General features: G+C 46.7%; 1 protein-coding gene across 2 annotated transcripts in view; it reads left to right on the forward strand.

Moving 5' to 3' along the window:
* The window catches only part of FGD4 (FYVE, RhoGEF and PH domain containing 4), a 214,749-nt gene that overhangs the window by 126,543 nt on the left and 60,236 nt on the right, over nt 1-27,970 (forward strand). For both annotated transcript variants that reach the window (XM_063928870.1, XM_063928871.1), the window contains exon 2: nt 17,441-17,605. In XM_063928870.1, coding sequence (XP_063784940.1) covers nt 17,441-17,605 — 165 coding nt within the window. The remainder of the gene's footprint in view (nt 1-17,440; nt 17,606-27,970) is intronic.

The raw sequence follows: 27,970 nt of genomic DNA on the forward strand, positions 1-27,970 counted from the left end.
GTCCCCATTTTACACATTGCGGCAGGCAAGTGTCCCCATTTTACACATTGCGGCAGGAAAGTGTCCCCATTTTACACATTGTGGAAGGCACGTACCCCCATTTTACACAGTACGGCAGGCAAGTGTCCCCATTTTACACATTGCGGCAGGCACGTGCCCCCATTTTACATATTGCGGCAGGCACGTGCCCCCATTTTACATATTGCGGCAGGCACGTATCCCCATTTTACACATTGCGGCAGGCACGTGTCCCCATTTTACACATTGCGGCAGGAAAATGTCCCCATTTTACACATTCCAGCAGGCAAGTGTCCCCATTTTACACATTCCAGCAGGCAAGTGTCCCCATTTTACACATTCCGGCAGACAGGTGACCCTATTTTACACAGTACGGCAGGTGGGGGGGGGGGGGGGGGGAGAGGGAGAGGGGCTGACTTACATTTGAAGCGGTTCTTCCCGCTCTTCAGCCGCCTCTCCATCGTCTGCACAGTGCTGGCTGGCTTGGCTCCCCCTTCTCCCTCCTCCCGAGTGCCCAGCTTGGGGGGGCGGGGTTTCGCGGAATGACGCGATTGCGTCGTGACGTCATGACGCAAACGCGTCATTCCGTGAAACCCCGCCCCCCCCAAGCTGGGCACTCGGGAAGAAGAGGGGAGGGGGTTTGAAAGTGCTCAGGAAGTGCCGCGGCGGGCGCCCCGTGCGGTTGCACGGCTGGCCCGCCGCAAGAAACGGCACTGCTGTCGCCTAAACCTGGAGACTTATCAGAACACATCAGTATGTTTTCTTGAGCTGCACCTGATTTAAAAGAACATGGGGGGGTCATTCAGATCTGATAGCTATCCTGCGTTCAGATAGTCACAGCCCATAGGGGAGTGTATTTTCGTTGTGCAAGTGTGCGGTCGCACGTGTAGCAGAGCTGCACAAACTGATTTTGTGCAGTCTCTGCGCAGCCCAGGACTTACACTTCCAGTGCCATTGAATCCTGCTGATGGGGGCCGGAGCTGACGTGAGACTCACTCCCTGAAAACTCTTGGAAACGCCTGCGTTTTTCCGTATACTCCTTGTAAATGCTCCGTTGCCACCCACAAACGGCCTCTTCCAGTCAATCACCTTGCGAACGCCCGTGCGATCGGCTTTATCGCACCATCCCGTCGCTGACCGGCGATCCCCAGTGTTGTTGTTGTCCAACGCGCGTGCGCATTGCGGTGCATATGCGCTGTTATGTCCTGATCGCCCGCTGTGCGAAAACGCACAGCAGCGATCACATCTGAATGACCCCCATGGTGTATGAACTTCTATTGCTTAGCGTCAGGATCTTGTGAGCGACAGGGAGTAGAGCTGGCTGGTACTTTATCTCAGTCCACTTTATCTCTCTCCAAGGCTTATTAAATAGACCCTTCAGCAAGGAGCATAAACAGGGAAGGCAACGCCAAATCTGCTTTGACAAAAGAATGCAATTTTTACTATAAGAAATGTTTTTGCCTGAGACATTGATTACTGTAACAACTTTAGGTGAAAAGAGGGAACACCCAGCCAATTAAGGTTCTGGTCTCAGTTTCTGTAACATAGTCCGTGCGGCATACTTATATTTATCTGCGAACAACTATACGAAGGGAAAAAGGAAATTCTCTGTGAAAGAGGATCTGTGACATTCTCCGGCAAGTGCAGGTTTTATACAGTAGATTGAAGAGCTCCGTTGCACCGGTGAAGGTGACACAAAGGGGTCGATTCAATTCAGTAAAAGATGAACAGCGCCGGGAATTAGCTCCCAACGCTATTCAATTCAGCTAAAGTTAAGTCGGCAAATGCCCGTTCTCGCCGACTTAACAGGTAGATTTGTTGGGAGAACGGGCATTCTCCGACTTAACTATGTATTTATTTATTTATTAACAGTTTCTTATATAGCGCAGCATATTCCATGCACTTTACAATTAGAACAACAGTGATAGAACAAAACTGGGTAAAAACAGACAGACAGAGGTAGGAAGGCCCTGCTCGCAAGCTTACAATCTATAGGACTACCCGCGGTAATGCTGATTCCCAACAAAATCAGCCTCGCGCTGGCCGCGCAGCAGCACTTTTGTCGGTTTTCTTCTCTCACCCCCCGGGGGTGAGAGAAGAATTCCCGACAATTGCTAGTAACTAGTAGCTGAATTGAATAGCGTCGGGAGATAATTCCCGGAGCTATTCATCTGTTGCCGAATTGAATCGACCCCAAAGTGACCTTTATAAAGCTTGCATTGTGTATTTAGCACACGTCTAAAATACACTTTTTCGCTCTTGTCTACTGCTGGAATAATACCCGCACCTACAATACTAACTTATACCCAACATGGCATTCTAATTAGTCCTAGCTAGATATTACATATTGGACAGCTTTCATCATAATATATATGTGTGTGTGTGTGTGTGTGTGTGTGTGTGTGTGTTTGTGTGTGTGTTTTCCCATATATATATATATATATATATATATGTATAATTTATTTTTTATTAGTCCTTTTTCTATAGTTCTTGGACGCCTAAATCAATGTTTTCGTTGTTACAACTGCAAAACCTTTCCCGCTGCAACTGTTGTCACAGCTTTCTACTACAGGCGTGCGCGGACCACTTACCTCTTGCCTTTTCCCAGGGAAGGGGCAGCCTCTTTTTGAATCCAAGATGGCCAATGTGAAACTGCTGTATCTGAATATATAGCAGCTTCACATCAGACATCTTGGATTGAAAATGAGACCGCCTCTTCTCTGAGAGCTGGTGATAGCAGAGAGGACAATAGTGGTCACCACTGCTGGGCAGATTGAATAGTGGTAGTGTATGCCATGGAAGGGTGGGGCTAGGGTAGGTAGAGTTAGTTCCTGGGTATTGGTGGGGTGGGTAGTGTATCTTCAGAGGGCAATGATATATCTGCTGCGGTTCCTCTATGGTACATGCTGGTGATACTTCATATTTGCAGGTATCCCCAGAAAACTTCTGCTTTCAGGAAGATTTCCAGCAAATATTGGGGCAGATGTATTAAACTTGGAGATGACATAAGGAATTGATAAACCAGTGATATGTGCAAGGTGATAAATTGACCAGCCAATCAGATCCTAACTGTTAATTTACATATTGGAGCTGATTGGCTGGTGCATTATCACCTTGTACATATCACTGGTTTATCACTTCCTTATGCCTTCTCCAGGTTAATACATCTGCCCCATTATTTGATAAATAAGCCCCTTATTGTGATCAATATCAGGTACAAGTTTTTCCAATGGAACATTTGCCAGGGGTTGGTTATATTTCGTTTTTAGAACATTCTTACGAAAATAGGGAAGAGAAAGGAATAAAGAACGTACGGAAATACAGAAGGCTAACACTACTTCTTTTCCCATCTGAACACTTTCACAGCAAGTATATGCAACTTCCCATATTCACTAAACAAGAAACTGCATTGTTTGATGTTCCTGTATAATGAAGATTAGATAATACTCTATACCTGAAACAACTAAAGTGTTCATAATCCACTAAATATCTCCCTCCCTTCATCTCTATGTAGCAGTGAGGAGCTGCCCTTCTGTCTGAGCCATAGGATTGTGACTAGCCGACGCGCCGACTTTGCAGCAGAACTGCACGGTGGGCCTTACGAGGAACATCGATTTCTCGAATGAGTCTATGGTCACGTAGACTGCCCGCAGCAGTAGCGAGGCTGACGCCATATTGCTATACGTGATGGCAGCTGAAGACAGATCCACGCTCCGAAAACGGGCATGACCTGCCTATGTTTTCGCCGCCACTCTCCGTTACCTCCCGCAAACGGTCCCTTCCTTTCAATCACTCTGCGTTAAAACTCTTACTACGAGCGGCATCGCAAAAGGTACCTTGGCGCGTGCACAGTGCGATCACAGCACATGCGTAGTCTGCCGATAATCACTTCATTGCGTGGACATCGGCATACGTACAAACATGAATTAGACGCGGATTGGTGGAAACATTTTATTTTGGATTGCATAGATCCACACGTATATTCTATGTCAGAATTTTCTGGATTTAGACAACTACCTTTGTACTGCTCGCTGAAATGTAGAAACAACCCTATCTTGTAGCTGATCCTATGGGAAAAATAAACAGTTATACTTCAAAAATCCCAACTGTTGCTCGTCATATCCCAATGTTTTCCTGTGGATAACCTGTGGACCCTGCCGGAGAAAGATGTAAATAGATGTTCGCATAAAACCTCTATGTAAATATGCATAAAACCACAAGAGTTTAATGTTCCGGGATATAAATAGCCACAATTTAAAGACCGTGGAAAACACAAAAAAATTTGTTTAGCCAAAAATAAAGAGGTGTCATCATCTCAGGCTGAATGAGGGTTAGGAACGTATGTAGTATATATGTCAGAAATCTATCCATAGCCACCACTAGGATGGAGCACAAAGTACATATCACTGTATATTTAAACGTCTGCAAAGTACTCACTCCAGGAAGTAGCCACTTGGTTACATGATAGTGGAAGTGCGCTCCGTGAAGTGACTCCTCTATATATACCTTCCTCTTTCAGACCATGTCCTTTTCCAGTATGTCTGCTCTTCTAGTAAGTATCTGACGGATGCTATAGCAGACTCCAGTGGCTGCTTCCTCATTGCAGTAATTCCGCTATGGTTTGTACCGCCTGGGAAAGAGATCACTGGTGTACTCAGTTTTACCGTGTTCTGCTCTCATCCCGGCTCTTAGTGCTGCAAGGCTCAGTGCTCCCCTAACCGGAGATTCCAAGGTGGAAGGGGGTACAGTGTATTTTATTAAGGAAGTATGGGGGTCATTCTGACCTGATCGCTCGCTGCAGTTCTTCGCAGTGACCTGGTCAGAACTGCGCCGGCGCCCCAGTGCGCCGGCGCCCCAGTGCGCCGGCGCATGGCTGATAGCCGACAGCTGTCGTTGCCTAGCGATCGCCTCTGCCTGATTGACAGGCAGAGGAGGAAGGGGGCGGCACGGCGGCGTTTGGCCGCCGTTTTGTGGGCGCGGTCCGGCCAACGCAGGCGTGGCTGGACTGTGCGGGGGATGATGTCACATGCAGACGCTGCGACACGGGCAGCGACGAGTAGCTCCCAGCCAGCACGCAAAAGCTGCGCTGGCCAGGAGCTACTCCTTAAGTGCAAAAACATCGCCGCTGTGCAATGCTTTTGCACATCTGCGAGGGGGCAGGGACTGACATGCAGGGCAGGCTAGCGCTGTGCTGGGCGTTCCCCCCCCCCCCCTCCTTCCTGCATGTCTGTGTTCCTGATTGTAGCTGTGCTAAATTTAGCACAGCTACGATCAAGTCTGAATTACCCCCTATATACAGTGCTGAATGTAGGGTGGTACGGAGTATCATTAAGAAATGTGATGGTGGTACTCAGTACCACCAGCCCTCCACTGGGGCATAATTTATAAGGGGCATTTTTGTGTGTGGGACATAAAATGATTTCAATGGCATAACTGTGTGTGGCATAATATGTAATAGGCATTTCGGTGTGTGGTATAATATGTAAGGCATTACGGTGTGTGGCATAATGTGTAAGGGGCATTACGGTGTGTGGCATAATGTGTAATGGGTATTACGGTGTGTGGCATAATGTGTAATAGGCATTACGGTGTGTTGCATAATGTGTAATAAGCATTACGGTCTGGCATAATGTGTAATGGGCATTACCCTGTTTGGCATAATGTGTAAGGGGCATTATGGTGTGTGGCATAATGTGTAATGGGCATTACGGTCTGGCATAATGTGTAATGGGCATTACCCTGTTTGGCATAATGTGTAAGGGGCATTATGGTGTCTGGCATAATGTGTAATGGGCATTACGGTGTGTGGCATAATGTGTAAGGGTCATTACGCTGTGTGGCCATGCCCCTACTGTCATGTAGCCACTCCCCTAGTTTCTTGTGACCACAACACCTCATGGCATGTGACCATGCCCATTTTTACTATCCGTACCAATAAGAAAAAATTTCTACTTGCACCACTGAGTATATCCAAAAGTTGGTAACGCCTTTTGCAATAAGCATATTTATATTGCACATTTTACTGAATGTCGTGCAGAAAATTTGCAGGTATTCAAGTGAAAACTGGGGATTCAAAGGGGAGATCCCTAAGGCAGTAACTAATAGCCACGAGTGTTTGTTATTATCATTTATATGGCGCCACCAAATTCTGCAGCGATGTACAGAGTGTGTAAGTCGTCTAAGGGGGAGATGACTCAAGCCTTGGAGAAAGAAACTGACCAGCTTCTAACTGTCATTTATCTAGCACAGTCTTTGACATGACAGTTGGAAGCTGGTCGCTTTGGCAACTTCTCCACATATCCTTCCAAGGCTTGATACATCTCCCCCTAAATTTACTAAGATACCACACACACTCACGTTAACTTTGTCAGAATCCAAGTAACCTATGAGTATATTTTTTGGGTGGAGTCTGGGAAGAAACCAGTAACAAACACTTGGGATAACATGCAAACTGCACACAGATAGTCCATGATTGAGAACTTAACTGATGACCTGAGTGCTGTGCGGAGGTATCGATGGTTTGATTTAATTTATATCGCAGGTCAATCATTTATGCATTTGCTTCTCATAAGGGACTATAATATTATTTTAAATGATTTTTCCTGTTTATCGCACCTAGGGTCTTATTCAGGTTTGTTAGCAAACCAAACCAAAAAAGCACACTAATGGTCAAAACCATGTGCACCGTAAGTGGGGCCGATGTAACATGTGCAGAGAGAGTTAGATGTGGGTGGGGTGTGTTCAAACTGAAATCTAAATTGCAGTGTAAAAATAAAGCAGGCTGTATTTACTCTGCACAGAAACAATATAAGCCCCCCCCCCCCCCCTACCCTCCCCACACACACACACGCAGTGCAACATGGTTTTGCCCAGATGGTTGCATTTTTGGTTTGCTAACAAATTTGGGTAACCCCCCTAGTCCAATAACAGTCATATATTACAAAAAGTCCAAAAGTATATAAAAGTCCAATAAAGCAATATGGTAGCACGATGTCTGTATATCGTCTTCTGTATGCGCTAATATAACAGTTATTTAGTGTCTATCACCGAATTCATGAAAATGGGCAATACAACTTATTTCCAGGTTTCCATCTGTTATTTGGAAAGTTTATAGTTTTAATGAAACATGCTTCATTTACAAGTGTTAAAATACAGAATCTTCATTATCACTAAGTGCACCAGGCCCTCCTGGAAAACCATTATATTCTGTGCACAGGCTCCAAGTCCATGATTAATTCAGAGGTTGCTGATCCGAATCTGAGGGGCTGGAAGGGGCTTACATATCCCTCTGTGGACACTAATGCAGTCCACGGAGACTGCGATTAGCCATAGTAAATGTAACATAACATATTCTACCTATGGGAGCTGGGAAATGGGAAATGGAGGAAAAATGGACACAGGGGACCTGCTTATGTACAAACCAGGTTTCCCTGCCAAGCCTGTATTCTGTGCAAACAGTTTCCATTGCATGCAAAATTTAACGTGATATAGATATAGATATAGATATATGTATGTATATATATATATATATATATATATATATATATATATATATATATATATATTTCTCTGACGTCCTAGTGGATGCTGGGGACTCCGAAAGGACCATGGGGAATAGCGGCTCCGCAGGAGACTGGGCACAAAAGTAAAAGCTTTAAGACTACCTGGTGTGCACTGGCTCCTCCCCCTATGACCCTCCTCCAAGCCTCAGTTAGATTTTTGTGCCCGAACGAGAAGGGTGCAGTCTAGGTGGCTCTCCTGAGCTGCTTAGAAAAAAGTTTAGTTTTAGGTTTTTTATTTTCAGTGAGACCTGCTGGCAACAGGCTCACTGCATCGAGGGACTAAGGGGAGAAGAAGCAAACTCACCTGCGTGCAGAGTGGATTGGGCTTCTTAGGCTACTGGACATTAGCTCCAGAGGGACGATCACAGGCCCAGCCATGGATGGGTCCCAGAGCCGCGCCGCCGTCCCCCTTACAGAGCCAGAAGAGCAGAAGAGGTCCGGAAAAATCGGCGGCAGAAGACGTCCTGTCTTCAATAAGGTAGCGCACAGCACCGCAGCTGTGCGCCATTGCTCTCAGCACACTTCACACTCCGGTCACTGAGGGTGCAGGGCGCTGGGTGTGGGCGCCCTGAGACGCAATATAAACACCTTAGGGGGCAAAAAATGCATCACATATAGCTCCTGGGCTATATGGATGCATTTAACTCATGCCCGTTTTTCCATAAAAAAGCGGGAGAACGGCCGCCGAGAAGGGGGCGGAGCCTATCTCCTCAGCACACTGGCGCCATTTTTCCTCACAGCTCCGTTGGAGGGAAGCTCCCTGACTCTCCCCTGCAGTCCTGCACTACAGAAACAGGGTAAAACAAGAGAGGGGGGGCACTAATTTGGCAGATAAATCTATACAGCAGCTATATAAGGGAAAAACACTTATATAAGGTTATCCCTGTATATATGTATAGCGCTCTGGTGTGTGCTGGCAAACTCTCCCTCTGTCTCCCCAAAGGGCTAGTGGGGTCCTGTCCTCTATCAGAGCATTCCCTGTGTGTGTGCTGTGTGTCGGTACGTTGTGTCGACATGTATGAGGAGGAAAATGGTATGGAGGCGGAGCAATTGCCTGTATTAGTGATGTCACCCCCTAGGGAGTCGACACCTGACTGGATGGTCTTATGGAAGGAATTACGTGATAGTGTCAGCACTTTACAAAAGACTGTTGACGACATGAGACAGCCGGCAAATCAGTTAATACCTGTACAGGCGTCTCAAACACCGTCAGGGGCTCTAAAGCGCCCGTTACCTCAGGTGGTCGACACAGACCCAGACACGGACACTGACTCCAGTGTCGACGGTGAGGAAACAAACGTATTTTCCAGTAGGGCCACACGTTACATGATCACGGCAATGAAGGAGGTTTTGAACATTTCTGATACTACAAGTACCACAAAAAAGGGTATTATGTGGGGTGTGAAAAAACTACCCGTAGTTTTTCCTGAATCAGATGAATTAAATGAGGTGTGTGATGAAGCGTGGGTTTCCCCCGATAAAAAACTGCTAATTTCTAAAAAATTATTGGCATTATACCCTTTCCCGCCAGAGGTTAGGGCGCGTTGGGAAACACCCCCTAGGGTAGATAAGGCGCTCACACGCTTATCAAAACAAGTGGCGTTACCGTCTCCTGATACGGCCGCCCTCAAGGAACCAGCTGATAGGAAGCTGGAAAATATCCTAAAAAGTATATACACACATACTGGTATTATACTGCGACCAGCAATCGCCTCAGCCTGGATGTGCAGTGCTGGGGTGGCTTGGTCGGATTCCCTGACTGAAAATATTGATACCCTGGACAGGGACAATATATTATTGACTATAGAGCATTTAAAGGATGCATTTCTATATATGAGAGATGCACAGAGGGATATTTGCACTCTGGCATCAAGAGTAAGTGCGCTGTCCATTTCTGCCAGAAGAGGGTTATGGACGCGACAGTGGTCAGGTGATGCGGATTCCAAACGGCATATGGAAGTATTGCCGTATAAAGGGGAGGAGTTATTTGGGGTCGGTCTATCGGACCTGGTGGCCACGGCAACGGCTGGGAAATCCACCTTTTCACCCCAGGTCACCTCTCAGCAGAAAAAGACACCGTCTTTTCAGGCTCAGTCCTTTCGTCCCCATAAGGGCAAGCGGGCAAAAGGCCACTCGTATCTGCCCTGGGGCAGAGGAAGGGGAAAAAGACTGCAGCAGACTGCCTCTTCCCAGGAACAGAAGCCCTCCCCCGCTTCTGCCAAGTCCTCACTGGGGCCTTACAAGCGGACTCCGGCACGGTGGGGGCCCGTCTCAAGAATTTCAGCGCGCAGTGGGCTCACTCGCAAGTGGACCCCTGGATCCTGCAGGTAGTATCTCAGGGGTACAAATTGGAATTCGAGACGTCTCCCCCTCGCCGGTTCCTGAAGTCTGCTTTACCAACGTCTCCCCCCGACAGGGAGGCGGTATTGGAAGCCATTCACAAGCTGTATTCCCAGCAGGTGATAATCAAGGTACCCCTCCTACAACAGGGAAAGGGGTATTATTCCACGCTGTTTGTGGTACCGAAGCCGGACGGCTCGGTGAGACCTATTTTAAATCTGAAATCCTTGAACACTTACATACAAAGGTTCAAATTCAAGATGGAATCACTCAGAGCAGTGATAGCGAACCTGGAAGAAGGGGACTATATGGTGTCTCTGGACATCAAAGATGCTTACCTCCATGTCCCAATTTGCCCTTCTCACCAAGGGTACCTCAGGTTTGTGGTACAGAACTGTCACTATCAGTTTCAGACGCTGCCGTTTGGATTGTCCACGGCACCCCGGGTCTTTACCAAGGTAATGGCCGAAATGATGATTCTTCTTCGAAGAAAAGGCGTCTTAATTATCCCTTACTTGGACGATCTCCTGATAAGGGCAAGGTCCAGAGAACAGTTAGAGGTCGGAGTAGCACTATCTCAAGTAGTACTACGACAGCACGGATGGATTCTAAATATTCCAAAATCGCAGCTGATTCCGACGACACGTCTGCTGTTCCTAGGGATGATTCTGGACACAGTACAGAAAAAGGTGTTTCTCCCGGAGGAGAAAGCCAGGGAGTTATCCGACCTAGTCAGGAACCTCCTAAAACCAGGCCAAGTGTCAGTGCATCAATGCACAAGGGTCCTGGGAAAAATGGTGGCTTCTTACGAAGCGATTCCATTCGGCAGATTCCACGCAAGAACTTTTCAGTGGGATCTGCTGGAAAAATGGTCCGGATCGCATCTTCAAATGCATCAGCGGATAACCCTGTCTCCAAGGACAAGGGTGTCTCTCCTGTGGTGGTTGCAGAGTGCTCATCTTCTAGAGGGCCGCAGATTCGGCATTCAGGACTGGGTCCTGGTGACCACGGATGCCAGCCTGAGAGGCTGGGGAGCAGTCACACAGGGAAGAAATTTCCAGGGCTTGTGGTCAAGCATGGAAACGTCACTTCACATAAATATCCTGGAACTAAGGGCCATTTACAATGCCCTAAGTCAGGCAAGGCCTCTGCTTCAGGGTCAGCCGGTGCTGATCCAGTCGGACAACATCACGGCAGTCGCCCACGTAAACAGACAGGGCGGCACAAGAAGCAGGAGGGCAATGACGGAAGTTGCAAGGATTCTTCGCTGGGCGGAAAATCATGTGATAGCACTGTCAGCAGTGTTCATTCCGGGAGTGGACAACTGGGAAGCAGACTTCCTCAGCAGACACGATCTCCACCCGGGATAGTGGGGACTTCACCCAGAAGTCTTCCACATGATTGTGAACCGTTGGGAAAAACCAAAGGTGGACATGATGGCGTCCCGCCTCAACAAAAAACTGGACAGATATTGCGCCAGGTCAAGGGACCCTCAGGCAATAGCTGTGGACGCTCTGGTAACACCGTGGGTGTACCAGTCAGTGTATGTGTTCCCTCCTCTGCCTCTCATACCCAAGGTACTGAGAATCATAAGAAGGAGAGGAGTAAGGACTATACTCGTGGCTCCGGATTGGCCAAGAAGGACTTGGTACCCGGAACTTCAAGAGATGCTCACGGAAGACCCGTAGCCTCTACCTCTAAGAAAGGACCTGCTCCAGCAGGGACCATGTCTGTTCCAAGACTTACCGCGGCTGCGTTTGACGGCATGGCGGTTGAACGCCGGATCCTGAAGGAAAAAGGCATTCCGGATGAAGTCATCCCTACCCTGATCAAAGCCAGGAAGGATGTAACTGTGCAACATTATCACCGTATTTGGCGTAAATATGTTGCGTGGTGTGAGGCCAGGAAGGCCCCTACAGAGGAATTTCAACTGGGTCGTTTCCTGCATTTCCTGCAAACAGGACTGTCTATGGGCCTAAAATTAGGGTCCATTAAGGTTCAAATTTCGGCCCTGTCAATATTCTTCCAAAAAGAACTAGCTTCAGTTCCTGAAGTTCAGACGTTTGTCAAGGGGGTACTGCATATACAGCCTCCTTTTGTGCCTCCAGTGGCACCTTGGGATCTCAATGTAGTTTTGGGGTTCCTAAAATCACATTGGTTTGAACCACTCACCACTGTGGACTTAAAATATCTCACATGGAAAGTGGTAATGCTGTTAGCCCTGGCCTCAGCCAGGCGTGTCTCAGAATTGGCGGCTTTATCCTATAAAAGCCCTTACCTAATTTTTCATACGGACAGGGCAGAATTGAGGACTCGTCCTCAATTTCTCCCTAAGGTGGTTTCAGCATTTCACTTAAACCAGCCTATTGTGGTGCCTGCGGCTACTAGGGACTTGGAGGATTCCAAGTTGCTGGACGTAGTCAGGGCCCTGAAAATATATGTTTCCAGGACGGCTGGAGTCAGAAAATCTGACTCGCTGTTTATCCTGTATGCACCCAACAAGCTGGGTGCTCCTGCTTCTAAGCAGACTATTGCTTGTTGGATTTGTAGTACAATTCAGCTTGCACATTCTGTGGCAGGCCTGCCACAGCCAAAATCTGTAAAAGCCCATTCCACAAGGAAAGTGGGCTCATCTTGGGCGGCTGCCCGAGGGGTCTCGGCTTTACAACTTTGCCGAGCAGCTACTTGGTCAGGGGCAAACACGTTTGCTAAATTCTACAAATTTGATACCCTGGCTGAGGAGGACCTGGAGTTCTCTCATTCGGTGCTGCAGAGTCATCCGCACTCTCCCGCCCGTTTGGGAGCTTTGGTATAATCCCCATGGTCCTTTCGGAGTCCCCAGCATCCACTAGGACGTCAGAGAAAATAAGAATTTACTTACCGATAATTCTATTTCTCATAGTCCGTAGTGGATGCTGGGCGCCCATCCCAAGTGCGGATTGTCTGCAATACTTGTACATAGTTATTGTTACAAAAAATCGGGCTATTATTGTTGTGAGCCATCTTTTCAGAGGCTCCTCTGTTATCATGCTGTTAACTGGGTTCAGATCACAAGTTGTACGGTGTGATTGGTGTGGCTGGTATGAGTCTTACCCGGGATTCAAAATCCTTCCTTATTGTGTACGCTCGTCCGGGCACAGTATCCTAACTGAGGCTTGGAGGAGGGTCATAGGGGGAGGAGCCAGTGCACACCAGGTAGTCTTAAAGCTTTTACTTTTGTGCCCAGTCTCCTGCGGAGCCGCTATTCCCCATGGTCCTTTCGGAGTCCCCAGCATCCACTACAGACTATGAGAAATAGAATTATCGGTAAGTAAATTCTTATTATTGGATGGAGACAGGCGGCACTCAAGCAGACTCAGATGGAATGAAAAAAGCGGTCCGTTTATTGATCCGACATGTTTCGGGGAACTCCCCGTCCTCCGGGCCTAACAAGACGGGGAGTTCCCCGAAACATGTCGGATCAATAAACGGACCGCTTTTTTCATTCCATCTGAGTCTGCTTGAGTGCCGCCTGTCTCCATCCAATATATTGAGGATCAGCATTGTTTCTCTAGGAGGGCACCGCAGCACATTACCATTTGGAGAGGGAGTGCCGGGATTACTACACTTTGTGTGTATATATATATATATATATATATATATATATGTGTGTGTTTATGGCTTTAGCATGTGTGTAAGAATTCGCTAATACCTAATTAATAAGCAACACTAATATCTGCAAGCTATACCATTCACGATAAACTGCTGCCGCTATAGTCTATATATAAGGCAATTAAGCCTAAATTACAGCTTCACCTAATATGAAAATTAATTAAAAAAAAATCCTAATTGCATTGAATCTTGTAACATTCTGAAATGTGTTTGTAATACCGTGTGCGAACAATGTTGCCGACGCATTGTTATCGTCCACCTCTGTCGTCTGTACATGCAGCTCAATTTGGCGATATCACTTATGGAGCGTATTGTCTAGTGTGTTTCCAGCTATACATAAATGCGAAGCCACAGATTACATCTTTCATTTGTGTGTGTGAGCAATCCCACTTTCATGTTTGGCGCAGTCAGCATACTATATTTAAGACAGGATTTTGTTCAGGGCCAAGTAATTGGTGTCAAAGTTGTATCCTACCGTGTCCTCTGTGATTCGGGAAGATGAACAAATAATCTCTGATTCTCTGGAATGCATACAGTAACGTTCATCTTCAAACTATTTATTCGTCCTCTCCAGGAAAAATTAGGTTGCATCCAATTATTTACATTATTTTAATAATTCATAATACTGGACTAAGAATAAGATTACGGGGTATGTCCTGGGCAGTATGAATACCTTAATAGGCAAAGAAATATTTCCAGCCTTGTTGTGATTGGAAGGATTTATAGAATGCAGGTCACTCCTTCTGGATAACCTGAGTGGATTTACATGGCCACTCCTGGGGGTCAATATTGCCGTCAGCAACCGCCTGATACTGACTCCTCCTATTGTGAGAGGTTAATTTGCTGTTACCACCAGTCTTCTGCACTGGCACCTGGGAATGCTTACTCCGGGCAAGTGTGGCCACAGGATGGCAATGGCTAATTCCCACTGGCCTCTTACTGTGGACCTGTCTGCCCTGGTAGCTTAGTGGGCAAGTTCCAAGACACTGGGGTTGATTCTGAGCAAACCGGGCATCTTAACGTATGGAAACAGTTGTTCAAGCTGGACCTGGGTTTTCCATGGCCCAGGTCTGTCCAGCTTTACAGTGGGTGCTTGGAGATTTCATCTGCACACGCTACTGCAGACAGCCAATCTGGTGGTATGCGGCACCACCCAGGTCATCACAATCCGGGTCGGACCGGTCACATTGCGCCGTGTCCCAGTGTCGGTCCCGTGTCCAACCCTGGTCACGACCTGGGTTGGATTTCCGGGTCTCTCGACCCAGGTTATTTTTCTCTGCCCCTTTCAGACTGGGCTGTGACTTGGCTTGACCCAACTTTATTGCAGCAGTCTCAAAGGGATCAGTATGAGATTCCGACGCGCGTGATCCCGGAGTTCGAAATACCGACGCCGGGATCCCCTCTCCCCACCCCCATAACCCTCCCTACCCACAGCCTAACCCTAACCTCTCCCCCCTTAGTGCCTAACACCCCCCTCCCCCCCCCCCCCCCCCCCCAGCGGAGGTGCCTAAACCTAAGTACCCGTCTCCGCTGCCTAAACTTAACCCCCCACCCCACCCCCCGTAGCCTAACCCTTACCCTTAAGCACAATTAATATTATATGACTTTCTGTGTCAGACTATCTCAAAAGGATTTGATCATCGAAATGGGCGATACCTTATTAATCAGATCCATTAAAAATGCACATTTACAACTTAATACCATTTGGTGCTGTATCAATGGACATTAACGATTTCAGCAGTGCTGTGCCACCCAGTAAATATAAAATATTATTAAAGTTGAACATAATTAAATATACCATTAATGATATGTTCAATCCATATTAGGCACATAGTGCTAACAGTTCCCCACTTTTTGCAAGTAATGGCCTTCTTAGATGCTTGTTGTCGGTCCCCAGCCGCAAGTTGTGTATTGCTCATTAAGATGCTCTCTGTGTTGTATATTGCTCATTAGTTGGGTCACTAGAAGCTCTCTGTATTGTATATTGATCATTAAGATGCTCTCTGTATTGTGTGTGGGTCACTAGAAGCTCTCTGTGTGTTATATGGCTCTTTAAGATACTCTTTGTATTGTATATTGCTCTTCAAGATGCTCTCTGTATTGTATGTGGATCACTAGAAGCTCTGTCTATTGTATATTGCTAATTAAGACACTGTATTGTAAATGGGTAATTAGAAGCTCTCTGTAATGTATATTGCTCATTATGATGCTCTTTGTATTGTATATGGGTCACTAGAAGCTCTCTGTATTGTATATTGTTCTTTAAGCTGCTCTCTGTATTGTATACAGGTCACTAGAACCTCTTTATTATTATTTATTATTAAGATGCTCTCTGTATTGTTGACGGGCCTCTAGTACCTCTTTGTATTGTACAGAGCAGGGGTGCATAACCATTACATTAGTAGAGTAAGCACTTTAACCACAGAAGCACTAAACTAGGTGTATTGGATCATCCACAAAATATATATCAAAAACCACATTTACATCAGATTATGTAATTTTTATTGTAACCTATCGCCTCCAGATGGGTTTGCAAGTTCAGTTTACGCGGCTGCTGCAACATAATTACCAATCAGGTCCTTCGCAAAAAGGTTCCTGCTTTCAACAATCGATTTTGCGTTATTCAAAATTGTACATGTTTAGCTTAAATGTTAATTTTTGTAGATTTTATCTCTGTATCTTTACAAAGAACCATTGTGTAACTGTTCACTTGTTAAATTATCAGATCTGCTCTTCATGAGTGTTAACAGCAGCCCCCTGTTCCAGTGGAAAATAATATGTTTGCCGGACCTCAGTTGTCCCCAGGACTGTATCTTAAGTGATAAACAGGTGTAGGTTATCACAATTGGTTAATAGCAAAGATAACAGTCTGACCTGAGAGTAGTGGAGTAGTCAATAGTCAAAAGTTAATTGTTGGAGAAAACTATATCAGAAAAGCATAGAACAAATCCAACCGTGGCTCACTGTCAACAGGCATGAGGTATCATCGCCCCAAGTAACCCAGGGTGCCTCATCTGTGAGACACAGAACACAAACATTTCTGAAGCGTCTAGTAGTAACTACTGAGATTTACAAAAATAAAATCATCACTTTAACCATAACAACTAGTTGTCTACCCAAAGTAAGATTACAGTAGAAGAACCATGAGTAAGCTGGATACTACAGTGCTAAGACCGTGCCTAGACTTAGAAAATCTCTAATACTAAAAAAGGTAAACCTCGAGAAAAACATCCACACTCCTGTAACACTGCAAGTAACAGTCCTATGAAGAAAGGAGAACTGCTGTCCACCGCATGTCCATATGTTGTGTAAAAGCACACGTACAGTGCCCTGACTGAGATGTGATGAGATGTATTGTTAGAAGCCATGATTGAGGTTCTCCTCAAGGTTGAGAACTATCTGTAGCTGGTAAATACCCACCAGCCCATGTAATTAGTACACCTTTCATGGGCTTCATCCACATTGCTGCAGGATGACCCATAGGTCTCGATTGAACATGGAATCTCTTTGTGATGTTGCTGAGCCTGACTTTGGGTTCTATATTTATGTGTACTAGTGCTAGTGCACCATCTACCATGTATCATCCCACTGTTCTGGTTTTAGAAGGACTGTCCCAGTTCTCGGAACCTTGATATGGTTGTTTACTTGGAAGTGTTTCTGACTTTGTGAGAATGTGGGTTGGATGGACTTGGGCAGGTCTGGGCGGACCTGGTGTGGTGATGATGGATTGGGTGTGGGCTCTATCTTGTCCTGATTTTTATTTTTAGCCTGTTGTAAGTATACAGTATGCAGCACTACTTCTACTGTTCTGTAGTTTTCAGTAACGATTGTTGTAACGATGAGCTAATCCCGTTCTCTTGTTATTACAGGCAACAGTGTGAGCTGTCCCCAGATCCTTCCAATCTGGAAACCGCTCTCCACCAGCACAGAACTACGATTGAGGCAGGAGAGGAACAACCGGCAGAATGATGACGCTCAGGGGATAAAAACCAGGGAGCTTTCCAAGAACTTCCAACAAAGTCCAAAGCCCTCAGGTAATCATGGATGGTCCATGGTTCGTTTTTCTTTGTCATGTTTTTCTGCCTAGTGTATAAAATATGCGAGATGATGTGTTAAAGTGGCATGAAGGTGGAAAGCCCTTTATTAGCTCTGTAATGGCTTGGCCTGCACTATACCTCCCAGTGACACTTTATGCACCAGTTTAGTGGTGGGAGATACCAGCTGAGGCTCTGTATTGTTATGCTGCGTGTTACCAACCACATTCGAGGCAGTTGACCCTTTTTAGAAAAATGTTTGAGTTGAAATAATTGGAAGCCATGCAACTCTCTATAAATCCTTCACTGTGTTACGCCAGATCCTAATTGTGTAACCCTGATATCACTCAAGGTTCCCATCTGGCCTGTTAATGGACACGGGGACAGTTATAGGGCAAATAGCGTCCTGGGACAGATTTAATCAATGAAACATCTTTGTCAAAGATAATGAAAATATGTGATATAAATGTCAGCGGCTCGGTCATTGTTGGCCGTGTTAAGGCAAAATAGAGAGGTCTTCTTCATTCGATGGTAGGGGATGTGGCAAGGCTTTGCTGTGAAATTAGACCCATAATAATTTTGTTTTTTTGTGCGATATTGATTTTGGTTTCACATTGGTGGAGACTAAAATGAAGCCAAAATCCCAACGCCGGCACACAGTGTTGTGGACGAGATATTAAACATTTACAGCAAACGCTCCTACCTTTTAGCTGTATAGATTTTTTAACGTTCTATTACAGAATAAACACATTTTATGAGCTGCAGGGGAGAGAACCAGAGCCTCGTCTTACCGTTAAGTGTTTTCCCGTTGGTTCCAAGGAAAGAAAAAAAATAAGTAAACAATAAAAATCTCTAAAATAAAATAATTGCAGTACAGTACAAGATTAAAGATGACTGTAAATACCCCCAATAATAGCACCAACCTTCAGTGGGGGCTGCAGAGGTGGGGCTGCAGTGCAGTCTAACATTCAAATAGGGGAACCACAGTGTTTGGGGTGGCAGTTGGTGTTGCTCCTCTATTTGAATTTTGGACTGTGCTGCCGTCCCAGCTCTGGAGACACCACCGCCAACCTTCCAATGGTGGTTCCCCCAAGACTCTTGTTAGCCCGCAGTTCTAGTTTAAAGTAGGTTCTTTGCACCCTATAGGGTCTATTCATGAAGCAGTGAAAAGAGTGGAGAAGTGAGCCTTTGGAGAAGTTGGCCATGGCAACCAAACAGCTGCTCTGTACAATTGTATAGTATGCGAATTTTAAATGTTTCTTCAATGCTGATTGGTTGCCATGGGCAACTTCTCCACTGGCTCACTTCTCCACATTTATCACTGCTTCATGAATAGACCCCTTTGTATTTTATACTGCTGTTTATTAACTCTGTAACTGCATCAGATATAAGGCCTGATTCAGGGGTGGTTGCGTTGCCGATGTATCTGCAGTTGACCGTTGACGTACCGGGCCTGCACACTGAGATGCAGCACAGAATCAGATGCAGGGTCTGAGAATATTAGCGGGCATTTCTGGGAGGTAACAGGAGCGTGGCAAAGCCAACGCAGGCTTGTCGCTGAAAGGGTCTGTGTCCACCTGTTAATCAGGCCCATAGAGGGAAGTTCTCATTTTTGGAATCTCTATCGTCTGGAATTGTCTGGTATTGAACTACCTACTATAAAGTAAGTCATTAAGACCCGCCCAATTCTCCCTATTATATTGTCCATAAAACAATGCAGAGTTCACTATACCATTGGAACATTACCAACCGAAACAAGTTATGCAACAGCTTCTGTCAGCAACTAAAAAGTTTTGAATGGAAACATGCAACAAAGGTGCCAGTCACCTGCGGATGTAAAGAAGTCACATGACCGATGAACAAGTCTCAGTGAAGGGCTATATTATATATTGCTGCCCAGGTATTATTGGGCTGCATTGCTTACAGGGCAGAGAGTAATACTGAATCATTAACAGCTCGTTGGCGCTGCTTATAGATTTGCGCAAAAGCGCATTAAGCTGACAGAGCAAGATGGCGGCGATTGCAGATATGCAGAGGTTTGGAGCAGCCAACGAGAGGAGATTTGTAGCGTGAGGGCGTTCCCCACAGAGTTCAGCGTAAGTCCATAGGAATATTGCCTATGTGAGGTTTCATCTTGCTGACATATAACTAAATGAGAAAAAGTGCTAAATTCAGTTAGCTGCGAGTTCCGTACTGTGAAGTCCTGTGTTAAAGTAGTGTGCCCTCTGCTGGCTGTGTACATGAAGCGCGCTCCTGATATCTGGGCAATTTAATAAAAATGGCAATGCCGCGTGTTTACTCTGCAGTGGGCAACCTGTGTGTAGGTGTAATGCATGAAAGAGTGGGGGAAATCATCCTGAACCCATAAAACATTGGTAAATAAGGTAGCAGAACAGTGTAGGAGACTATTAGAGGTCGTACGCAAAGTATTGGAGGCTGTTACACGGTGGCACAGGTTTCACATTTAGAACGTTTATGAATGATGGAAAAATATCAGCAAGTAAGAGTATTTAGAGTATTTTAGGGTATATTAAAAAAATCACTTTGTAATTCCACTTTCAGACAGAAAGTGGAGAAAACCCCGGATTTTACCTGGCATTGGAGAGACAGTTTTTTCTTTTCCTGTCCCAGTCTGACCCCACTTTCACACAGAAAACAAAATTACCAGGTCAAGCATTTTCACCCAGTAATTTGCCAATCAACACAGTTATTTTTTCTGTTTGGGAGGGGTCAAACTGGGTCTCAATTCCCAGGTCTTCAACCCTGGTAAAACTAAAGTCCCGGGAATTTCGATCCGGGTTGACCCCTTCACACAGAAAAAGGATCAGTGTTGATCCGCAAATTACCGGGTCCAAATGCTTGACCTGGTAGTTTGCTTTTCTGAGTGACAGGGATACATTGTTTAAGTGTATAGATGTAAATTTCTACAGTAACCCCCAACTGCAAGTTCAGATACCCTTTTCACATTAATAGAAACCACACAGAAATGATTAAAACAACAAATCCTAGAGCGCACACTGAGCATACTGCAGGATTTGTGCTGATATTTTTGGTAGTAACTTCTACGGGTTTATTTTCCATCCACACAAGGTGCCAGGAGAGGCAGCCATCTTGGGAGCACTATGTAGGATTACCCGGGGTGGGATAGGTTACCCCTAGAAAAAAATTACACAAAATGGGTGATTGCAGTGATCTAACGCTGGGAGTAGGGTCCTAACAAAACTGCCAGGTCCATGTATTTTTCATCCAATCCACGAGCGCACCAGATGAGGCAGCCATGTTGGGCGCGCTACGAAGGTTCCACTGTGGGATTTAAGCCATACTAGGACCCAAGGCATAATTGTGCAGTGCTCACTAATAATTCCCAGTCAGTAAAAGGGACTTGGACTTTGCACCAGTTCGATGCCAAAAATTGTATCTCGTCCCTATAGCTTGTGCCTTGTAGTATCATCCTAGTGCATTTGTAACCACTGGTTACCCAGTATTTCGCATAATGTAAAACCAATGAATAACAGTGCACATTATACAATATATAGTTGCAGCATAATGGGGGTCATTCTGAGTTGATCGCTCGCTAGCAGTTTTTAGCAACCGTGCAAACGCATTGCCGCCGCCCACTGGGGAGTGTATTTTCCCTTTGCAGAAGTGCGAACGCCTGTGCAGCGGAGCATCTGCAAAATCTTTTTGTGCAAAACAAGATCAGCCCTGTAGTTACTCTTCGTGTGCGTTGTTTCTAACGACGGAGGGACGGCTTTTGACGTCACACACCCGCCCAGCCACGCCTGCGTTTTACCCGACATGCCTGCGTTTTTCTAAGCACTCCCTAAAAACGGTCGGTTGACACCCAGAAACGCCCACTTCATGTCAATCTTCCTGCGTTGTGCCGTGCGACTGAAAGCTTCGCTAGAACCTGTGCAAAACCACAAAGGACTTTGTGCCCGTACGTCGCGCGTGCGCATTGTGGTGCATACGCATGCGCACAAATGCCGACTTTTAGCCTGATCGCTGTGCTGCGAATAACGGCAGCTAGCAATCAACTCGGAATGACCCCCAATGTCCCTTTAATCCCAGCGGTAACACGCCTTGTCCTAAACTGAGACAACCCTGTGACCTTATTACTCAGGCAGTCTTCCTCAGACTCAGCCAAGTAACCCTCTGTGTGCCACACCTTAGTAGAACAATCACTGTCCTGGAGGGTACGGGAAGGGCATTCGTGACCTGTGGCATGTCAGCAATAACTAAGTCCAACTACAGTCCCAGAGGAGCAATAGCTGCGTATAAAGGAACCCATCCTACATCCTTTTATCTGCAGCAGCCACCTGTGTGTCTTCACCCGTCTATTCCTGTATTTGGGTGGTTCACTTATGTCATTATCTCGCTAGGTCGAGAGTCACTTTTATATAATGATTTGTTTCAGACCACGCACACAAAACCTCAAATCATTTTTTCTTTTAATGAAGTAATTAAAAAGTTAAAGTTGTGACTGCTTATGTCATTTGAAGAAATCTTAATCTACCGAGACGCTGAAAATCTGCTGTTCAGCGCAACCCTGCACAGTTTAGGGGGTTTGGGATCTGCCCTGCCCCAGTTGTAGCCTGTGGAGGCATTTCTGATCGGTAAAAAGCAACATGCAGGCTCAGATAGACAAGTTACAGAGGGTGGAAAATCACTACATATTATATAACCGCAATGATGTAACAATGTGTAATGCAAGCCTGGGTCCAGTTTAGTTTTACAGGGAAATAGTTACAGTTTATTGGCTGACTGAACGGTAATTACGTGGCTGCAAGTGTTTCACGTTTACTGGCAACAGCCTAAGATCTGGAACCAGAACTCCAGCCAGGAACACTTGTCACAATGTATCAAACCTTCTACAGAGGACAAGTGGAGGTGTTGTCCATAGCAACCAACCAAATTCTAGCTTTTATTGTACATAATGCACACGATAAATGACAGCTAGGAGCTGATTGGTTGCGGCAACACCTTCACTTGTCCTCGTTACAAGGTTTGATAAATCTCCCCCAGTTGTAGTGCACCATAGCGACACAGTGTATTATATGCTTACATCATATTATAGGATATTATATTATGTCATATGCCTGTTCAGTATCAAGGGTGCCTCCTGTGGTTGGGTATGGTATGCCAGCGGCCGGGATCCTAGCTGCTAAAATGCCGGCAGGGGGCCAGCGCAACAAAGCCCCTCGCAGGCTCGGTGTCTCACTGCACTCACCGTAGGTTCTGTTTCAACTCTATGGGTGTCGTGGACGGGTTCACTACGATATGCCAGCGGCCGGGCTCCCGGCGACCAGCATACCGGCGCCGGGAGCCCGACCGCCGTCTTACCGACAGTGTGGCGAGCGCAAATGAGCCCCTTGCGGGCTCGCTGCGCTCGCCACGCTACGGGCACGGCGCGCCACACTATTTTATTCTCCCTCCAGGGGGGTCGTGGACCCCCACGAGGGAGAATAAGTGTCGGTATGCCGGCTGTCGGGCTCCCCGGCGCCGGTATGCTGGTCGCCGGGAGCCCGACCGCCGGCATTCTGAAGACCACTCTCGTGGACATCCACGAGTGGAATAGCCCCTGTTAGTCACCATTGTCAGCGGTCGGGATTCCGGCGTCTGCATCCTGACCGCCGGGATCCCGACTGCCGACGATGTAACCGCATCCCGCTGCCTGTAACTATGGCAAAAGGGTTCCAGAAGGTGGACATTAAAAAAAAAAAAAAAAAAAAGTACGTCGACAATTTGTGTGACGATGCAAGTTGTTGTTTTTTGTTTGCTATTCACGTTTTTCCACTTTTGCTTGATTTACCATCCACATGGACTACGATTGGGAATAGTAACCTGCGGCGAGCGCAGTGATCCATCTTGCCCGAAGCGTTGCAAGCGTATGTGTTTAGCCTGATTGTGATCGCAGATGACGAAACATACAAAACTAAAACAAACCTGTGTCGACCATTGTCACGTCAAACTTTTGTACCTGTTGACTGGTACGGTCTGCCTTTTCACTGTCGACCTTTTGACCCTTTTGGCCTAAGGCACGTCGACCATATTTAGTCGATCTAATGATGGTCTATCTCTTTACTATAGATCTATACCACACTCCATTGCAATGTTAGGCCTGATTCTGAGTGTGTTGCGGTCATGTAGCATCACTGGTTGCAAAATCAGCTGCTTAATAGCATGCATTGGAGGCCAGACACTGACGCAGAATGGGGCTCATGCACGTTTCGATAATAATGCAAATGATGGTTGCATCTAAAGACGCACAAAGTTGTATTTCAAGGGAAAGGCTTTTATTAGCAAAAAGTTGCAGATGGGAGTAAAGCAAAAGACGTTAAAGCGATTACAGCACCGCTGGACACGGGCAGATTTATGAAGCCTGGTGAAGTGATAAAGTGGAAGGTGATAACACACCAGCCAATCAGCTCCTAACTGTTAGTTTTCAAACCCAGCCTGTGATATGGAAGTTAGGAGCTGATTGGCTGGTACTTTTATCACCTTCCACTTTATCACTTCACCAGACTTCCTAAATCTGCCCCTCAGAATTCGCCCCCTAACGTCTACCAGCCAGCAAGGGTCACTTGCAACTGTACAAAAGTGCTATCCCACTCCCACAGCACAAATGTTATGTTATTACCTCACGTGTGGCTTATGTGCAGGTGATCCGTTCATACCAGACGGTGCATGAACGTGCAGCGGTCTCTGCAGGGTGTGGCACATGCATTGGCCAATGGGAGCAATTTGGCAGAACAGTCGCCTTTCCTAACGTGAATGTGTTAAATGCACGAATGCGTCAAACATGCAAAAATAAGATTTTGTTTTGCCAAACGAGATAAAGGGGTTGAAAGGAAACATTCATAAGGGATTACCCTGTTTTTCTCCTTGCAAAGGGACACAGTTAATGTATGCACGCAGTGATACAAGGGTGTACGATGGTTACAGAGTGTTACGAGCTGGTATGAGGGGGGTGCTGGGATCAGTGCGGAACATAAAGTAGAGCATAACCAATTACTGAATACACAATGGCTGAAGGAATGGCTAGAGCAGGCCTGGCCAACCTGTGGCTCTCCAGCTGTTGTAAAACTACAAGTCCCATCATGCTTTGCCACAGTTTTGCTGTTAGTGAATGATAAAACTGTGGCAGGGCATGCTGGTATGTGTAGTTTCACAACATCTGGAGAGCCACAGGTTGGCCAGGCCTGGGCTAGAGCATGCTGATGACCTGGGGGGGCCTGAAGAACGCTAAATAATTCATCATTATCGTACAAAATAGGTTAGTAGACAACTGCTGAAGGTTGTGTCTATGCTCCCTTCGTAATCAGGACCTGGAAGTGACATAACGAGTGGGCAGGAGAGAACTTCCGCCCTTACAGCACCTAAATGTTTTCTCCGTTCATTTGAGGGTTTTTTTCTATGCACCATTGGACGCTCGCCACGCTTCGGGGTCGGTGTCTCGCTTCGCTCGCCACAGGTTACTATTCCAAATAGTTTGTGACATGGACCCAGGGGTTTATGGGAAAGGTCCTCTCCACGAAGGGAAACTAGACGCTACCACTGCGGACGAGTTCTCCCATGTACTGATGTATAAGAAACCTGTGTTAGTCTTATTTTTAGGTTACAGGAAACCTAGCTGTCAGCCCAGTTCCATATTTTTAATCTCGGTTTGACAGAATAGTTACTAATCAGCCAAGGTACATTCTAATTCTCCTGATGGTGAATAGTTAACCAGCTTTATTACCTAAAATCTAAGAGAGGCTTCTTCTATACATGTATAAATACACGGTGGAGTCACATTACTATGACCACCAGCTAATAGCCAGAGTAACCGCCGTGTGCAGCATGGACAGCAGCTAGACCGGCTGAACTGTCGTTTTAGACACACGTCTGGTAGCCCCCAGGCTCATTGTGACGGTGAGCTGCTCCACTGTAGCGTGGGTCGCCGCAGTTTCCACGCCGGTTATTGCAATGGTGCCATTTGTCCAGTCACGATACACCTTCACCACAGCAGCACGCAAACAGTTCACAAACTGCGCTGTTTCAGAAATACTGCCACCCAGAGGTTAAAGTGAACCGGAACGGGCGGAACTGCGTTCAGTCAGTTCCAATTGGAGACGTGGGTTTTTTTTGTCTTTTTTTTTTTGTGTGTGTGAAGCGGCGCTATTAGGGGGCAGCTTTTACTGGGGGCATCTATACTGGGGTATAACTACAGGGGGCAGCTTATACTAGGGGCAGCTTCTACTGGGGCATAACTACAGGGGGCAACTGTACTGGGGGCAGCTTCTACTGGAGGCAAGACTACAGGGAGCATCTGTACTGGAGGAATAACTATTAGGGGCATAACTACAGGGGGCATCTGTACTGAGGGCAGCGCTACAGGGGACATCTGTACTGGGGCCATCTGTACAGGGGGCAGCTCTACAGGGGACATCTGTACTTGGTGAATAACTACAGGAGGCATCTGTACTGGGGGTATCTTTACTAGGGGTATAACTACAGGGGGCATCTCTACCGGGGGCATTACTACTGGCGGCAATACTACACGGATCATTACCACTGGGGGCACTACTAATGAGGGCATTGCATAGGGGGCACTTAATAAGGGGCATCACTCCTGGGGACATAAGGGACACTAATACTATGGGCTTTACATAAGGGGCACTACAACTGTGGGCAGGGCCGAAACTAGGGGGGGGCTAGGGGGGCAGGCGACCTGGGCGCCGGATTGGAGGGGGCGCCGAGACCCCCTAACACCCGCCGCGGCACTTTTAGACTTTGAAACCCCCTTCTCCCGAGTGCCCAGCTTGGGGGGCGGGGTTTCGCGGAATGACTCGATTGCGTCGTCACGTCACGGCGCAAATGCGTCATTCCACGAAACCCCGCCGGAGGAGGGAGAAGGGGGAGCCGCGCAGACGAGGAGGGAGAGGCGGCTGAAGAGCGGCGAGAACCGCTTCAAATGTAAGTCAGCCCCTCTCCCTTCCTCTCTCTGGGCGGGATGTACTAAGATGTTACGCTGCGCTAATAACCCTCAAACCGCTCTGAAGCATGTTAAAATCCTCCTCAGCCTCCCGGCGCTGTCATTCTTTCCAAGCAGTTTCTACATCACGTGATACCTTCGTATTGTTTCCTGACTCCATTGGCTGTACTGGTCCTCCGCAGGCACTGTATGCACTATCGAAACATGATGCAGAAACTGCTTAGAAAGAATGACAGTGCCGGGAGGCTGAGGAGGATTTTAACATGCTTCGAAGCGGTAAGAGGGCTATTAGCGCAGGGTAACATCTTAGTACATCCCGCCCTCTCTCTCTCTCTCTCCCTCCACCACCTGCCGCAATGTGTAAAATGGGGACCTGTGCCTGCCGCAATGTGTAAAATGGGGACACTTTTTCCTGCCGCAATGTGTAAAATGGGGACACTTGCCAGCGTACTGTGTAAAATGGGGACCTGTGCCTGCCGCAATGTGTAAAATGGGGACACTTGCCAGCATACTGTGTAAAATGTAGAGATGAGCGCCTGAAATTTTTCGGGTTTTGTGTTTTGGTTTTGGGTTCGGTTCCGCGGCCGTGTTTTGGGTTCGAACGCGTTTTGGCAAAACCTCACCGAATTATTTTTGTCGGATTCGGGTGTGTTTTGGATTCGGGTGTTTTTTTCCAAAAACACTAAAAAACAGCTTAAATCATAGAATTTGGGGGTCATTTTGATCCCAAAGTATTATTAACCTCAAAAACCATAATTTACACTCATTTTCAGTCTATTCTGAATACCTCACACCTCACAATATTATTTTTAGTCCTAAAATTTGCACCGAGGTCGCTGTGTGAGTAAGATAAGCGACCCTAGTGGCCGACACAAACACCGGGCCCATCTAGGAGTGGCACTGCAGTGTCACGCAGGATGTCCCTTCCAAAAAACCCTCCCCAAACAGCACATGACGCAAAGAAAAAAAGAGGCGCAATGAGGTAGCTGTGTGAGTAAGATTAGCGACCCTAGTGGCCGACACAAACACCGGGCCCATCTAGGAGTGGCACTGCAGTGTCACGCAGGATGGCCCTTCCAAAAAACCCTCCCCAAACAGCACATGACGCAAAGAAAAAAAGAGGCGCAATGAGGTAGCTGACTGTGTGAGTAAGATTAGCGACCCTAGTGGCCGACACAAACACCGGGCCCATCTAGGAGTGGCACTGCAGTGTCACGCAGGATGGCCCTTCCAAAAAACCCTCCCCAAACAGCACATGACGCAAAGAAAAAAAGAGGCGCAATGAGGTAGCTGACTGTGTGAGTAAGATTAGCGACCCTAGTGGCCGACACAAACACCGGGCCCATCTAGGAGTGGCACTGCAGTGTCACGCAGGATGTCCCTTCCAA

This window comes from Pseudophryne corroboree, chromosome 6 (assembly GCF_028390025.1).
Source record: "Pseudophryne corroboree isolate aPseCor3 chromosome 6, aPseCor3.hap2, whole genome shotgun sequence".
Lineage (NCBI taxonomy): Eukaryota > Metazoa > Chordata > Amphibia > Anura > Myobatrachidae > Pseudophryne > Pseudophryne corroboree.